Genomic DNA, 17,449 nt, shown 5'->3' on the forward strand with positions numbered 1-17,449 from the left:
CTGAACTTGCGTCCCAAACCCACTGTGCCGGGGCTGGGGACCGAACTTGCGTCCCAGCGCTCCCAAGACGCTGCCGATCGCCCTTGCGTCACAGCAGGAACTCCCCACTACGTTTTTAATAAAGCACACAGCCCAGCGAGGAAGTAGCATGTCTCATCAAACTTGTCTGGGGACCCCTTAAAAGTTAGCCCCCTTGGCAGCAGGCGGGAGGGGCGGAAAGGGGGCGGTGCGCAGGTGGGGCGGGCCGGGGGCGGGGCGGCGCGGAGGTTCCGGGATCCGGGTCGCGGGCTGTGCCGCCGCCTCAGGGCGCGCCGGGCGCTGGGCGCAGCTGGCGGGCGCATGTGGGGGCGCGCGGCATGGAGGCGCTGCCCGCGAGGGCTGCGGCGCGGCCGGGAGGCGTTGCTGGCGCTGTTGATGCTGTTGGCGCTGGCCGCACTAGGCTCGGTGCTGCGGGCGCGGAGCGGGGCCGGGGCGCCCGAGCCAGAACCCCAGCGCAGTCGGCGCTCGGGGCGGCGCGACCCTGTCCTGCCGCGGCCGCCGGTGTCCGAGGACTCTCTGGGCGCGCATGGTGAGGCGGTGTGGCTGCAGCTGCAGGGCGAGGAACTGCGGCTGCAGGAGGAGAGCCTACGGCTGCACCAGATCAACATCTACCTCAGCGACCGCATCTCGCTGCACCGTCGCCTGCCAGAGCGCTGGAACCCGCTGTGAGTTCGCAGGTGGCGGGAGGAGCATCGTCCAAGGAGTCCCCGGGCCTTGGTTTCTGCAGCTGTGAATTGGTGGGGTGGAACCCGGGAAAAACCTGAGGATCAGGCGTCTTACTGAGTTACTCGGAAGTTGGCAGTGAAGGGGTTCATATGAGGGGAGGGGACGCAAAAAGTTTTAAAAAATGAAAGTAGAAAAATCTCGGACATTGACCAATCCGTCACTAGGTGGTCCCTTGGCTCCCCACCCCAGAAAGTCTGTCATTCGGCCCTGAAAAGTGTGAGCCTCCGAGGCTAGACAGTTTTAAGATGAGACCCTTTGGGTGCTCTTTCTGGGTACTAAGGCACCCCAGTCCAGTTTCACCCATAACAGCCTTGCCTTGGTGAAGGTAGGGATCTGTGGGGTTCAAGACAGGCTTCATTCACTTACCTGTGCCCACCTGAGTGTGCCAGGGCCCATGATGAATCAGGAGGTGAGGGTGTGCCGGAAAGGTGAGGTGAAAGGTGCCTGGAGGGGCCAGTCAGAAACAGCAACTTCCCTTTCTCTGGGAGTTGGATTCCTGAGCTTAAGTTGGCAGAAGGCAAGAAGGAGTCTGTTGGTGGCAGTGGGGGGGAGGGGAGGGGGGCTCCTTCATGGCTGTGGTCCAGCCCAGCTCACTCCTGTGGGTGACACAGTCCCAGAACCTGTGTGGTCAGAGGCCTAATTCATGTTGGAGCTGCTGGCCCCCAGTGGTGGTGGGGTGGTGGGGGTGTGTGTGGTTCCCACTGCTTAGGTGAGAAGGGAGCAAGCTGGCAGGTAGAGGATGGTTCTCCTGGCCTTTTCTCTCCTTTCCTCTTTTGATACGGATTTTCCAGGTCCCTCTTGGATTCCCCCTCCTTAAAGAATTTGAGGAAAAGAGGGTTCAGAGAGGGGGTTCTGTGTGTACCAGACACCTGCTGCCCCTCCCAGTTCCCTGTCATTCCTGCTTTACAGGCGTGGAAATAGCTCAGAGAGGCCCAGTGACTCATCCAAGGCCCCGCAGCTGGAAGGTGGTGGATCTGGCTTTGGGGAACTGTGACCCTCCTTGGCACCGTGCTGATTTTAGGATTTTAGGAACCTGCTGTCTGGATCCTTGACCAGAGAGAGCATGAATACCTGTAGGAGGAGGCCCCGCCTCTGCTCCTATCCGTAAAGTTTGGATGGATTTGCACCTCACTGTCTCTGTTATTTTTCAGGATCTGCTCATGCTTATCTTATGCTTTTACCATAGGCATTTTTGCTATTAATCTTTTTGAATAGAGCCTTGTTTGTTGGCATTGGTAGCAGTTCCTCTACTTTAGCCAAATGGCTGAATACATGTTTATCTCCTTGAGACTCCAAGGGTGCTCACTGAGGTAAGGTCTAGGGGAAGCTTTCAGGTCAGACTCGGGTTCAGACCCGGCTCGTGTGAGATGGAATCCTGGCTCTTTTGCTCATCAGCTCTGTGATGTTGGACAAATTCTCTAGCCTCTTTGAGCCTCCCTATCTGCAAAATAGGGAAAATGAATAGAAGCAACACAACCCAGGAATTAATAAAACGTCTGACACCCGGAAATGCGCTGTGTACTCAGGTTCTGATTAGTTTTTCCTGCCTTCCCTGTTGCCAACAATACACTCAGGAGGTTGCTTTTGAGAGTCATCCAGGGATTGGTCATAAAGTTTTTCTTTTCTGGGTTCCAACTTCCTTTATTGTTCCAGGTTGTGAAATCTCTTTGAAACACTGTGAGTGACCTGTGGGGCTTATGGTATCCCATCTCCATGGTGACACAGCTGCCCTGTGTCCTGTCAGGATTTGCTTGTAGATCCTGCTGTTGCATTGACCCTGGGAAGTTAATCCAAACCCAGCGTGATAAGGAGTGTGAATGCCTGCTGCCTTTCATTCCCCGCAGCAAGGCCTGTTGGGTCCTAGCCGGAGAGAAAGGTGAGCTCCATCTCTGTTGGTCTCAAACCAGCCAGTCCTTGAACGAAAACTTAGGTGTAGCCAGTAGGGTCAGGGACTTTCATAAAGACTCACTTTTATTATAGTTCATACGAGGGCGAGGACCTAATACGGTCTTAAGATTTAGCCTGAGAAGCCAGAATGGCAGATTATGAGTTCACAGTCAGGGTTGGGGGGGCTGAGTTTGGAAGTTTGATTAATAAGCAGAGGGTGCTTAGGACCCGTGAATGTCATGGGAAGGAAGTCCCCAAGGGAGCATCCTGTTTAACTAGAGAGGAAAAGTTGTGCCCTCGAGGCGATACGCAGATATGGGGCAGAGCTGCCCTAGAACCCATTTCTTTTCTCTCCTCCTACCCTTTTTTTGGCTTTTTTAGGGCTGCACCTGTGGCATTTGAAAGTTTCCAGGCCAGGGGCTGAATCAGAGCTGTAGCTGCCACCCTACACCACAGCCACAGTAACACCAGATCTGAGTCCCATCTGCAACACCACAGCTAACAGTATGCCGAATCCCCAACCCACTGAGGGAGGCCAGGGGTCGAACCTGAGTCCTCATGGGTACTATTTGGGTTCATTACTGTTGAGCCACGATGGGACCTCCCTCCCCCCCCTCCCTTTAGAAGTGGAGGCAGTTATTTATTTAATTATAAAAGCAATACATGTTCAAAGTATAAAAATTAGCATATATAGAGAAGCAGAAAAAGAAAAATCACCCATAAACCTACCACCCTGGGGAGAACCACTGTTAACATTTTGCTATGTATCCTTCTAGACTTTTCCAGATAAAGAAATAGATTTTGGAAAAGATACACATGAGTGAGAACATACTCAACCATGAGTATTACGAGGCCCACACACATTTTTAATGAATGTCTTTACAGTTGGAAAAACCTGTTATGGTAAGCAAGGAGTTGGGAGCTTGGCTCCTCCTGGCATCTGCAGACCTTGGTACCAGGTCTGCTGTCTTAGACTGTGCCAGACCAAGAGATGCATTCCAAGTGTGGACTCTCATTCCCGGAGACTCCGTATAGACCCAGGCCCTCCTTTGAGGCTAGTAATTCATATGCCAGTGAATTGGTGCATGTTGTTGTTGTTTCTGTTAGTTACAGCTTTTATCTATTAGTTACTGAATCAAGGAGAAGGAAGAGGATGACAAGGAATCGTTGTGTGGTAGTATAGTAAGCATGGGCTTTGCAGAACTCTTTCCTAAATACTGTCTCATTTGAGCCTGGCAAAGAGAGGGAACTTTCACTCTGAGATGGCAGCAGGCCAACGTGGGGAGCCAGATAACTGGGTTTGTGGCCTTGGGGAGCTTTTAAAAATTATGCAAGGGTCCTTACCCAGAACAATAAATTAGAATTTTAGTGGGTAGGGCCTAGGCGGAGGCTGATGTGCAACTAGGGTAGAAAGCTACTGGCTTAGAGCCTGTGGATTTCTCAGTCTGAAGATTAAGGCTGGGTGCCTTTGAGCGTGTGGGAGAATACCAGCATTAGACAAAGTGGGGATTAATAACAGGTCAAGTGCAGTTGAAACTAGTGGTGACATCACAGTTGTAAGTTGTGGCACACGTAGATGATGGCTAATAACATACCAATACTTGCAGAAAGTTTTAGTTTTCCTAGATTGGGGAAGCCTTGGGATAATCCTGTAGGGTCGTTCTCATTTGCATTTTGACCTGTTTAGCAGGAGGGAAAAGTGGAGTGACAGCACCCTTGGAGCAGTGCTTTGCCACCAAGCATGTCATGGGGATGCGCTGCATGCAGACATCAGCTGTTCTCCGCTGTCACTGAGGAGTTGTGAACTTCTGGTTAGAAAAGTGTGTAAATAATGCACACAGGTGTTTGCAATTCTTGACTCCTTGCTCTGGTGTTAGACTTATTCATACTATAGTGACAGCTGTGTATCTGAGTTCAGGGCCTAGGATGTGGGTGCTGGGATAGCAAAGAGTCTCAAAATAGCTCTAAAAAGGTAATTCAGCAAAAGGAAGTGTGTCTCTCTGGGGTGGGCGGGAGGAAATGAGTTAGGATTTCTCTTTTTGCAGAGAGGCGGCCTGCTTGTCTAGTCTCTTGACAACATCACCTTTGGAAAAAACACATATATGGTGTGGAGATTAGACTGATGTTTAATTTGCTTTCTCAACAAGGTTGTACACTGAGACTATTTTATTAGTTCGTTTTGGTGAGAATTTTCCTGTTACCTTCTTCTACCCTTTTACTTGCACCCCTTTTCTGTCCTTAGGTTTTAGGCACGTCTCTAATTAGCGTGCGACTGGATTTTGTGTTGTCATTAAAAAAAAATCCAGACTGACAGTCTTTGGCTTTAACTAGATAGTTATATCCATTTATGCTTATCGTGCTTCCTGATACTTTAGTGTTGAATATGCCATCTTATTTTATGCTTTCTATTTGTTAGGCCTTTTCTATGTGCTTTTTCCCTTCTTTTTGCAGTGCTTTTTGAGTTGACAGAGTTTTTCCCCTTCTTGTTCTATTTCTCTCTCTCTCTACTCATTTGGCAGTTATATTATCTATTTCCAATCTTTTGTGGTAAAATGAAAAGTACATATTTAACTCTAAAAGGTCTAAAGTTAACAACAACTATGGATCTTAGGGTGCTTTAACTTTGATCACCTTCTTTCCTAATTTGTATGTCATTTTACTCCAGTATTTAAATTGTCTTGCTTTTTTTTCCGTTTGTTTTATGGCCACACCTGCAGCATATGGAAGTTCCCAGACCAGGAGTCAAATCAGAGATGCAGCTGCTGGCATACACCACAGCCACAGTAACTCTGGATCCAAGCCACATCCGGGAACCTATGCCACAGCTTGTGACAACATCGGACCCTTAACCCAATGAGAGAGGCCAGGGATCAAACCTGCATCCTCATGGATACTAGTCCATTTCTTAAACTGATGAGCCACAGTGCGAACCCCATTTGTCTTGCTTTTTAAACAAACACATTAGACATTTTAAAAATGTGGTATTTGGAGTTCCCACTGTGGTGTGGTGGGTTAAGAATCCAGTTGCAACAGCTCTGATTGCTGTGAGACATGAGTTGGCACAGTGAGTTAAAGGATCCTGCGTTGTCACAGCTGCAGTGTAGGTCGCAGCTGAAGCTCAGATTTAGTCCCTGGCCCAAGAACTTACCTATGCCATAGGTGCAGCCATAAAAAAAATTTTTTTTTTAAATGCGGTATTTTGTTTATATATATCCACAAGTTTGCCATTTTCTCTGCCCATCATTCTTTTCTGAATGGTGGTGTTTGGATCTCAGAGACCTTTCTAAGGTTCTTTTCTGTCTTCCTGAAATATATCATGTATTAATTGCTGTAGACAAGGTTATTGTTGTAAACTCCCAGTTTTGTTTATCTGTAAATGTTTTTATTTGGCTCTTGTTCTTCAAATGTTGTTTGATTGAATATATAAATCCAGGTTGATAGTTTGGCATTTGAAGACAGTATTCCATTTCCCCCTGGCTTACACCATTGCTGTGTGATGTATACACTGAGTTAAATTTGTCTGTGATTCTTGTTTCTTTCTCCTTCATTTGAGGTCCTCTTTGATTTATTTAAGCATAGTTAGCATTCTTATTTTATGCTCTGTGTCTAATACCTCTTATACCCAGGTTCATAGGTTTTCTTGTTGTTCTTGGGCTCTGAGGACTGCTTTTACTTTTCTAAAGGCTGAGCTGTGCATTTAGAAGATTTTTATTTTATTTTATTTTTTGTCATTTTGGAACCTGCAACCTCATGGTTCCTAGTTGGATTTGTTTCTGCTGCACCACGATGGGAACTCCTTTTTTTTGAGAAGATTTTTAAAAAGTATTTTATCAAGAATTTTTTTGGGTGTCCTATATCTGGTGAGTTTCTTCAGGCATTTTAATCTTTTGTATTACCAGGAGTGGAAGTCCTATATTTACTTTACAAAAAGACTTATTTTGGAGTTCCTGTTGTGGTGCAGTGGTTAACGAATCTGACTAGGAACCATGAGGTTGCGGATTCGGTCCCTGGCCTTGCTCAGTGGGTTAAGGATCCGGCGTTGCCATGAGCTGTGGTGTAGGTCGCAGACGGGGCTCCGACCCTGCATTGCTGTGGCTGTGGTGCAGGCTAGCGGCTACAGCTCCCATTAGACCCCTAGCTTGGAAACCTCCATATGCTGCAGGAAGCGGCCCTAGAAAAGGCAAAAAGACTGGAAAAAAAAAAAAGACATTTTTTTTCTGCTAGTTAGGGTTCTTTTGGCTGAAAGTGACTGAAAACTCAATGTAAATTGACTTAAATATAAAAGAAAATATATCGACTTCTATCACAGAAAAGTCTGGGATTAGAACTGGGTTCAGATTATCCTGGGCCCTGGATTCAGGGACTCTACTAATGTCATCAGGAAAATGTTGATTGGTCTGGCCCGGGGCATGTGACTTTCCCGAGGGTTGTGTGTATATATACACATTGTGTGTATGCATATACGTGTGTGTATGTATGCATATACTTGTGTGTGTGTGTCCAGGCTTGTACACACCACACAGACTGAGAGTCCAGGAGGCCTGGTCCCTGAAAGAGAAATCACAGTGCAAGTAAGGTGAAGAAAGGAGAAAGCATTCTGGGCAATGTACATTATGACCTCCCTAGCCTATTCAACAAGGGATGTGAATTTTCATGTTCTTAGAGACATTTGCATGATGGCTTGAATATAAACATAAAAGATCAAAAGGCATTTACCACACCCACTCATTCATAACCATTTAATACATAGACATATGTTCTACTAGTGGAGATTATGGTAATCCCCACCCAGTTGGGTTGTTGTAAAGGTTACGTGGAATGAGGCATATAAAATGCCTTATTGCCACATTGCCTATCCTGTACTAAGCACTCAGTAAATGTCACTGTTATTACCAGGTACAGGACAAAGCATGCTGAAAATACAGAGAAAAACACAGTTCAGCCCCCATCCTTACAAAGCACATGGATTATATCAGAACGTTAAGGAAAAGATGGTTCACTGTGATTTTGGTGAATTTGGTTCTGAGCTCTCTCTTGTCTCCTATGCAGAAGTGGAACCATGAGTGATGTCTAGCTACCCTTGTCTAATGGAAGGATGCACATCTTTTTATCACTCAGGAAAAAGGGGCAAGTGTTTTCAGAGAAGATATATTGAACTTCATGAAGGAGAATGTCTTTAAGGGGTGTTTTATCTTTTTTATTAAAAATCAAAGTATAATTATCAGGACTGAAGAAAGACCAATGGAAAGGATAAGAATAAAGATTAATATATTGGCAAAAAAAATTGAAGTATAATTGGAGTTCCCGTCATGGCTCAGTGGTTAATGAACCTGACTAGCATCCTTGAGGACGTGGGTTTGAATCCTGCTCTCACTCAGTGGCTTAGGGATCTGGCGTTGCCTTGAGCTGTGGTGTAGGTCGCAAACATGGCTTAGGGCAGCAGCTACAGCTCCAACTTGACCCCTAGCCTGGGACCCTCCATATGCCGCAGGTGCAGCCCTGAAAAGACAAAAGACAGAAAAAAAGAAAAAAGAAGAAGTATAATTGATTTACAGTGTTGTGTTTCTGGTATTCAACAAAGTAATTCCGTTATACATGTATACATATTCTTTTTCATATCCTTTTCCAATATGGTTTATTACAGGATACTGAATATAGTTCCTATGCTATAGAGTAGGACCTTGCTTGTCTGTTTTATATATAGTAGTTTGAATCTGCTAATTCCACACTCCTAATGTATCTTCCCCCACTCCCTTTCCCCTTTGGTGACTATACATTTACTATGTCTATGAGTATGTTTCTGTTTCGTAAAGAAGTTCATTGTGTCATATTTTAGATGCCACATGTGAGTGATATCGTAGGGTATTTGTCTTTCTCTAGCCTACTTCATTTAGTATGATAGTCTCTAGGTCAATCCGTATGGCTGCAAATGGCATTATTTCTTTTTTTTTTGTGGCTAATCTATCTATTCCATTGTGTATATATACCATAGCTTTATCCATTCCGCTGTCAATGAACGTTCAGTTGCTTCCATGTCTTGGCTGTTGTAAAGGGATGATTTAAAGAATGAAGGAAAATAAATTTATGCTTACCAAAGGGGAAAGGCGGGGAAGGGAGGGATAAATTAGGAGTTTAGATTTATGTTAGGAGTTTTGGTATCTGTGACATATACACATTACTAGATGTAAAATAGATAATCAAGGGCCTACTGTATAGCACAGGAAACTGTACTCAGTATTCTAAAATAACCTATATGGGAAAAGAATCTGAAAAAGAAAGGATATATGTACATATATAACTGAATTGCTGCTATAATCTGAAACTAATACAACATTGTAAATCAAGTACACTTTAATATAAAATAAAAATTTAATTAAACTTGAAACTTTTTAAATAAAGAAATAAACTTTAAAATAAAAGAACAAAGGAGAAACTAGACCAGGCCAACCAAAAAGGGAGGGTAGAATATTACATTATTGCTCAATGAAGACATTTGTTATGAGAAGCTAAAGAAAAATACAGCTTTAAAAAAAATCTTTCTTGTGATTATAAAAGTGATGCATGCTCATTATGGAACAATTTCAAATGCAGAAAAATTTAAAGAATTAAATCATCGGTGGTAACCCCACTGCTCAGAGATCACCATTGTTGAATTTTTGGCATATTTCTCCATTGTTTATTGTTGATGTGTGAGTGTGTGTACACACACTTTATTGTTTATAGAACTGGCATGATGCTGTTTATAGATCTGTACCCTGCTTTTTTTCATTTAACAGTAGAGTGGAGTCGCCCTTTTTTAAAATTGTTGAATGTTCTCTGAAAATGTGGCTTTGGATGGCCATGTAGTGTTTCTTCATACAATAGTGCTGTATTTTAATACTTTTTCTTGGACATTGAAATTGTTGACAGATTTTTGCTATTATAAGTAATGTCACAAAGAAAAATTTTGACGTCAAACCTCCTTCAGGATATCTCTGATTATTCACCTGGATGAGGAATTCTTAGAAATTGATATGAGATACATGAGAAGAGGAACACTTCAAAGCTCTGGGTGGTACCCAGGGTTCCTGTCATCAAAGGGCACACAAATAGCTCACCTGGACATTTGAGAACAGTGGTCTTGAGTTTTTGGGTTTTGCAGAGCAGTGAAGACACATAAAACCACTGAAGGAAGGACTGACGTATGGTCCCAAGTCTGTTTGGTCAAGCAGAGCTTATCCTGCTCGCCTATTTTTCCCATCATAAGAAGAGATAAATTTTAATCCAAACAGTGAGGATGTGATTTCAGACTAAAGGACAGTCTTTTAAATGGAATAAACTTCATTTTTGAAAGCCTCCCTGACCTAATTTCCACTCATTTCTTTTTGGTCCTGTGCATATGTGAAACTAAATTTCAGCTTTACCTTTTTTCTTTCTTTCTTCTTCTTCTTCTTCTTCTTCTTCTTCTTCTTTTTTTTTGTCTTTATGCCTTTTTTAGGGCTGCTCTCATGGCATGTGGAGGTTCCCAGGCTAGGGGCCTCATCGGAGCTGTAGTCGCTGGTCTACACCACAGCCATAACAACTCGGGATCTGAACCACATCTGCGACCTACACCACAGCTCACGGCAACGCCAGATCCTTAACCCACTGAGCAAGGCCAGGGATGGAACCCACAACCTCATGGTTCCTAATCGGATTCGTTAACCACTGAGCCACAATGGCAACTCCCCTTTTTTCTCTTTTTAAAGACAAAAAATCTTTATGTTTTCACAAAACATTTTTTTACATGTCGTATAAGCAATTAATTCTTTCTGATGCTTCTAGTAGGCTGTGGTAACTTTTCTGTGTAGCCTGTCTGGTACTCAGAGATGTATTAAATCCAAAATCCAGATGTAATTATTAATGTTTTATACATATGTGTGTGCTTTCCATTTGCTATAACATATGTTGGAGGAGGACAGCTGGTTTTGGTTTTTATTTTTGTATTCTGTTTCATCAACATTTATTTATTTTTTATTAAAAGAATTTTTGTCTCTGATTTTTTGTTAAATTTTATTTTGTTCTATTCTTCTTAAAAATTGAAAAAAAACTTTATACAATTTTAAGGGTTACCCTTCATTTACAGTTATTACAAAATATTGACTATAGTCCTCATGTTGTACAATAAACCCTGAGCCTATCCTGCGCCCAATAGTTTGTGCCTTCCACTCCCTTACCCTTATATTGCCCCCCCATCACTGGTACCCACTAGTTTGTTCTCTCTATCTGTGAGTCTGCTTCTTTTCTGTTATGTTCATTAATTTGTTGTATTTTAAATTATTTGTTTATTTATTTATTGCTTTTTAGGGCTGCACTTGGGGCATATGGAAGTTCCCAGACTAGGGGTCGAATCGAAACTATAGCTGCCAGCCTACACCACAGCCATAGCAACATGGGCTCCGAGCCGCACCTGCGACCTACACCGAAGCTCACGGCAACACCAGATCCACGACTCACTGGGTGAGGCCAGGGATGGAACTGCATCCTCATGGATACTCATCAGATTTGTTTCTGCTGCGCCATAGCAGGAACTCCCTGTTTTATTTTTTAGATTCCACATATAAGCAATGCCATATGGTATTTATCTTTACTTGTTTGATTTATTTCACTTAGCATAATGCCCTCCAAGTCCATCCATGCTGCTGCAAATGTCAAAATTTTATTCTTTCTATGGCTAAGTAGTTTTCCATTGTATATCCACTGTATATATATGCCACATCTTCCATTCATCTGTTGGTGGACCCTCAGGTTGCTTCCATATCTTGCAATTGTAAATTATGCTGCTGTGAACATTGGGGGTACATGTATCTTCGAATTAAGTGTTTTGTTTTTTGCAGATATATACCCAGCCGTGGAATTGCTGGGTCCTATGGTAGTTGTATTTTCAGTTTTTTCAGGAACCTCCTACAGTTTTTCATAGTGGCTGCGCCAATTTACATTCCTACCAGCAGTGGACAGGGTTCCCTTTTCTCCACATCCTCAGAGGACACCCATTTTGGTAGAAGTGGGAATGAACAAGAAAGGAGAGGGCCATGGTTAGGGTCACCAAGACTGAGATACATTAGGTCAGAATTGGCTTGGTGTTTACAACTTTAAAATTTTTTCCCTTCTTTTTGTATTAAACTTTTCATTTTGAAAAATTCAAACCCAGAGAAAATTTGCTAGAATAGCCACAATTCTCTATATCCTTCACCTAGACTCACTCATTATTTTGGCTCATTTACTTAATTTTTCTCTTTCTATATGTATCCTATAATATTGTACATATTCGAGAATAAGCTAAGATGGTAATCCTTTATCCTTTGTTACTTCTGTGCGTATTTTCTAAAAACAAAGACCTTTATGATATATTGATGTGGTTTTCAAATTTAGGAAATTGATGCAATATTGGATGTTTCCAACTATCCTAACGTTTATGTATTTATTTATTATTTTTTATTTTTCTGGCCACTGCTGCAGCATATGGACGTTCCTGAGCTAGGGGCCAAATCAGAGCTGCAGCTATGGTCTACACCATAGCCACAGCAACACCAGATCCAAGCCCCATCTGTGCCCTTACCTCGAAGCTTACAGCAACACCGGATCCTTAGCCCACTGTGGAGGCCCGGGATTGAACCTGCATCCTCACAGACTCTGTGCTGGGTTCTTAAGCCTCTGAACCACAGTGGGAACTCCTAAGTATCCTGACTTTTACAGCAACTTTTTTCTTCCTGACCTGGTATCTAATGGAGAATTAAGTAGGACATTTAGTTGTCCTGCCTCTTTAGTCTTCTTCTGAAAATCTGAAATGGTACCTCAGACTTTCATTGTCGTCTGTTAGGACATTCATGTTTTTAAAAAGAATACAGGCCTGTTGGTTTATAAAATGTGTCTCAGTTTGGGCTTCCTGATAATTTCCTTGTAATTTATTTCAGTGTATGTATGACCACAAAACCTAATGACTTAAACATCTATTATTTCACATAATTCTGCAGGTCAGGAATTGGGGCATAGTTAGGTGCCTCTGCCTTGGGGGGTCTTTCATGAGGTTGAAGTCAAAATGCTACATAGGTTTTCTGTCATCTCAAGGCTTAATTGGAGCTAGAGGATCTGCTTTGAGGACGGTGCATCACATGCTAGGAAGTTTGTACTGCTGTTCTGCCTGTTGGAAGCCTCTGTTCCTGCCACATGGACCTCTCCATGGGACAGGAGAGTCCTCACTATATAGCAGTTGCATTTCTCCAGAATGGGTGGTCCATGGAAGGGAGCAAAGAAGGGACTTGTGTGTCTTATGACCTGGTCTTGGAAATCACATGCTGCCACTTCTGCTGCCTTCTGTTTATTTGTGGTGGTTTTAAAATATACCTATAAATTCTTTGATAATCTTCCCTTCAAAACACGGAGCCTAATTCTCCTCCCCTTGAGTGTGGGCTGCTCCCCTCTGTGGAGCACAGTGTTAAGAAACCACTTCTACGGCTGTGGAATCCCAGAGTGTCCAGGGACTCACATCCTGCTGGCTAGGGCTGCTGGGTTTGCCCTATCGCTTTAGACACCCTGCCTCCAACCTCGCCTGACTTTTCTTTCAGTGCCCAGAGCTGGGCCTCCAGATGTAGCAGGCGTGAGAGCTTACAGGGGGCTGGGGAGCACGAGCCCCTATCAGAGACTCTCGGATAAGCCTGTTCACGTGCATAGGCTACCCCAGTGGCAGCAGGGCCCTGGCAGCCCCTCTGCAGAAGCTATCCTGGCGTATGGGTAGAGGGAGCTGGAGCTCCTTAGAAGACCCTAAGAGGGAGGAAAGGAGGAATTGCCCATGTCTTGGTAAGAGAGAGGGCTGGTTGGGGAGATGGGATGTAGGGATCTTTATTTAGACTCTGGTGGCTCACCTGAGCTTTCTGCAGGGTCAGAGGCTTGAGCCAGAATCCGTGATGAGACCTCTGGACACAAGGAGCTCAGCCAAGTACATACAGACTTGTAGGCACTCTGTGAAGTGCCCAGATTACTCCTGCCTCTCTGAGCCTTGTTTATAAAATGGGAACAATAAATACTAACATAGGAAGAAGTTTTGAGAATGAAACAAAGTACTGCATTTCCTCCATTCTAAGGCATTTAAAAAAATATTTAGACGTTTTTGAAATTAGAATGTCTCAAGAGCATCCTGCAATTGTGGCTGGTAGCACATATCTTTCTTATTAGTTCATAAAAGAATTTTGATGAACACTTAATAGACTGGAGATGTGATAACATTGAGGAACTGCTAATTTTTAAAAATGTTGCAATGATGCTGTGTTCATTTTTTTTTTTTTTCTTCAGAGCAGGGCCTGCGGCATGTGGAAGTTCCCCGGCTAGGGGTCAAATCGGAGCTACAGCTGCCGGCCTGCATCACAGCCACAACAAAGCGGGATCTGAGTGGTGTCTGTGACCTACACCACAGCTCATGGCAACGCCTGATCCTTAACCCACTGAGCGAGGCCAAGGATCGAACCCACATCCTCATGGATCCTAATTGGGTTCGTTAACTACTGAGCCATGAAGGAAACTCTGCTGTGTTCATTATGAAGAAGAATCTTTGTCTTTTAGAGGTACCTGTTGAAATATTTATGGATACTTCGATAGGCTGAATTTGCTTAAAAATAGTTTGGGGTGGGGGAGTGGATGAGGACGTAGATGAAATCAAGACCATGCCTTAAGGACTCTTGAAGTTAGGTGAAAGCTGCACAGAAACTTCTTACACTATTCTCTCCACTTACTAAAATAAAAGGAAAAAAAACAACAACAACACACAAAGAAATAAATTGACACAAAGGGCTTTTCTGCTTTTCGTGGGACTGGGTCCCTTGTTATTCAAATCTCATCCTGTCACCTCCTGGAGAGGCCCTCCCTGATTTCCTGTTCTGTGGCTGCCCCCTCCCTCCCTCCCCACCTCTGTAGTTGCTCTCTAAGCACCCTAACATTAAATAATTATTGATATGTTTGCTTACTTGATTATTATCCCCACTTGGAAGCTCTGTGGGAGCAGGGGCTTGGCCTCTCTGCCACATAGTAGACGATCAGGAAATGATTGGTGACTGACTGATACAGGGCCCACTGGTACAGTGCCTGGCACGTGGTAGATAATCAATAGATGTTAGTTTCACCCTCACCCAGCTCGGTTCTCCATTGCCTTGTTCTGTCACTCAGCCTCTCTGTAAGACCTTCCCTTTCTGCCCCAGGAGCCTGGCCAGTCTGCAGCGCTTATCTTCACGCATTTCCAGCCCACCCCTTGGTCTCGCCTTTAGCCAGCTCAGCATTCAAACCCTGGTGGCCCTCGTGGGTTTTTCCTCCTTCCCTATCTTGCTCTCAGCCATGTCCTGATTTCCAGGTACTGCCTAGTCCTTGGAGAGAATTCTGTGCCAGTGAGGAACCTTCTTTGCAAAGTGACAGAAAATCCTTCTAAAGAAAGAGGGAGCTATCACTGCTAGTCAAGTCCTAGCCCCAGAAAGATGAAGGGAGCTCAGTGTCTCCCTCACCAGAGGCTGCCACAGAATGAAATTGGGAGGGTGGTGGCAGAGGGACTGGGGGCAGGCAGTCAGCATCCTCTCCAGAGCCTTTCCTGGAATGTTCACGCGTCCTAGCCATGCTCCAGTTTATGCATCCAATGCGCCACCTTTGAAAGCAAGGCTGCTGCTGGGATGCAGAGCAGGGAAGTTGCTGAGAGAAGCTAGGGGGAGACTTAAGTGATGGTGAGTTCTGAGGGGCTGAGGGTGAGCCCTGCTGAAACAGAGGCATGGGCAATGTGCTGGCAGAGCAAGGAGGGGTGAGCACCTGCCCCACACTGCTGGTCTAGGGCTTTCCCAGAGGAGGTGGAGTGAGTGATTCTTTTTTTTGTCTTTTTGCTTTTCTAGGGCCGCTCCCGTGGCATATGGAGGTTCCCAGGCTAGGGGTTGAATCGGAGCTGTAGCCGCCAGCCTACACCAGAGCCACAGCAACACAGGATCTGAGCCACGTCTGCAACCTACACCACAGCTCACGGCAACGCTGGATCGTTAACCCACTGAGCAAGGCCAGGGACTGGACCTGCAACCTCATGGTTCCTAGTCAGATTCGTTAACCACTGTGCCACGACGGGAACTCTGGAGTGAGTTATTCTTAAAAAAGGACAGTGAGTGTGCCAGGCAGGGAAGGGAGAAAGAGCATTCCAGGCAGAGGGTGCAGCCTGAGCCCAGGCCTGGAGGTGGGATTGCAAAGGAAGGTGTGGACACAAGGGAGAGCTATTGGGCGGGGAGCAATGGCAGTCCTCCCTTCTGATTCTGCTGACTTTATAAGTTGATGCCCATCTGAAAATTGCTTTAAAGCTTAAAAACAGCGTCACACAGTTTCAGCTTGCTGTGTGTCATTTTAGAATTAATTCCTGCCTCCCTCCCCTTCTTTCTTCCTTCCTTCTTCCTTCCTCCCTCCCTCCCTCCTCCCCTTCCTCCCATTTTGGCTATACCCTTAGTATGTGGAAGTTCATGGGCCAGGGATAGAATCTGCTCTACCACAGTGACCCAAGCCACAGCAGTGACAATTCCAGATCCTTAACCCAGTGTACCACCAGGGAACTCTGATTTTAGAACCTTTTTAGAGAATCCGCTGGGGCTCTAGTGGAATATGAGGTGCTCTGGAAGATCCCAGCAGATTATTGCTATTCCCCAGGGGACCATGACCTGTGTCTCTGTCATCTCTCCATCCTCAGCACCAGCCTGGGCCTGGTGCACAGTCAACAGTGGGTCTTGATTCCTGAAGTCGTGTCATATTTGCAGGTGCAAAGAGAAGAAATACGATTATGACCATTTGCCCACAACATCGGTCGTCATTGCATTTTATAATGAAGCCTGGTCAACACTCCTTCGGACGGTTTACAGTGTCCTTGAGACGTCCCCTGACATCCTGCTGGAAGAAGTTATCCTTGTAGATGACTACAGCGATCGAGGTAAGCCTCTGACATGGGGTCTCGGGGGAGCCTGTCCTTCTGTGGCTGTGCCTGGGAGGTGAGAGTGTGGCATGGGACACACAGTGCATGCCTGGGAGGATGAGCTTCCTGCGTCCCCCTGTGCCCAGCCCTGCCCTCAGGGAGCTCAGAGCCCAGTGTGTGTGTGTGTGTGTGTGTGTGTGTGTGTGTGTGTGTGAGGGGGTGCAGACATGATGGCAGAAGGCTCTACCACAGGAGGGACTCACCCTGCCTGGGTGCTTGGGGGCGGGGGGAGGGTGTTGATCTTCGTCTTGAAAGTTGGGCGGTTCGCGGGCAGCAAATGTGAAGGGAGGGCATCTCGAGAGGAGAGCACAGAATGTGGAAAGGCTTGGAGGTGCAGTGCTGGGTGGATTGTATAGGATCTGCACGTCGTTCAGGAAGGATGGAGGGCCCCTGCCTAGGGGAGCAGAGGAGATGGGGAGAGGGAGAGAGGGCACAGGTGTTGGACCCCAGGCTTTGTCCTGAGGGCAGGAGCGCCAATGCAGGATTTCAAGCAGGAGACCAGTTTTGCCCTTTGGGGGCTCCCTCTGGGCTAGAGTGTGGAGCATGCAGGGGGCCCAGTTGAGAGGGCAGGGTGGGGGAGGCAGGCAGGCCGAGGGATGCCCAGGAGGTAGCATCCACAGGCCCAGAGCCTGGATGAGGTGGGAGGAGGGCCCTCCGGCTTCTGGCTTGGGTCTCCAGGTGAATGGTGGTGCCCAAAAGCCACTTACATGTGGGCGAGGAAGGCAGGATGTTTGGCTTTGGACATGTTGAGTTGGAGATGAGATCAAAAAGGGGCCCAGATGGAAGAACTGAAGCCAGGGGGAGTCATTC

The 17,449-nt window shown here is 45.5% G+C and overlaps 1 protein-coding gene across 1 annotated transcript in view; it reads left to right on the plus strand.

Moving 5' to 3' along the window:
* GALNT12 (polypeptide N-acetylgalactosaminyltransferase 12) overlaps window positions 293–17,449 on the plus strand; it is a 44,203-nt gene continuing 27,046 nt past the window's right edge. The window contains 2 exon segments of the mRNA XM_021066576.1: window positions 293–704; window positions 16,428–16,597. Of these exon segments, the coding sequence (XP_020922235.1) occupies window positions 340–704; window positions 16,428–16,597 (535 nt within the window). The 5' untranslated portion in view covers window positions 293–339.

This window comes from Sus scrofa, chromosome 1 (genome assembly GCF_000003025.6).
Source record: "Sus scrofa isolate TJ Tabasco breed Duroc chromosome 1, Sscrofa11.1, whole genome shotgun sequence".
Taxonomy (NCBI): Eukaryota; Metazoa; Chordata; class Mammalia; order Artiodactyla; family Suidae; genus Sus; species Sus scrofa.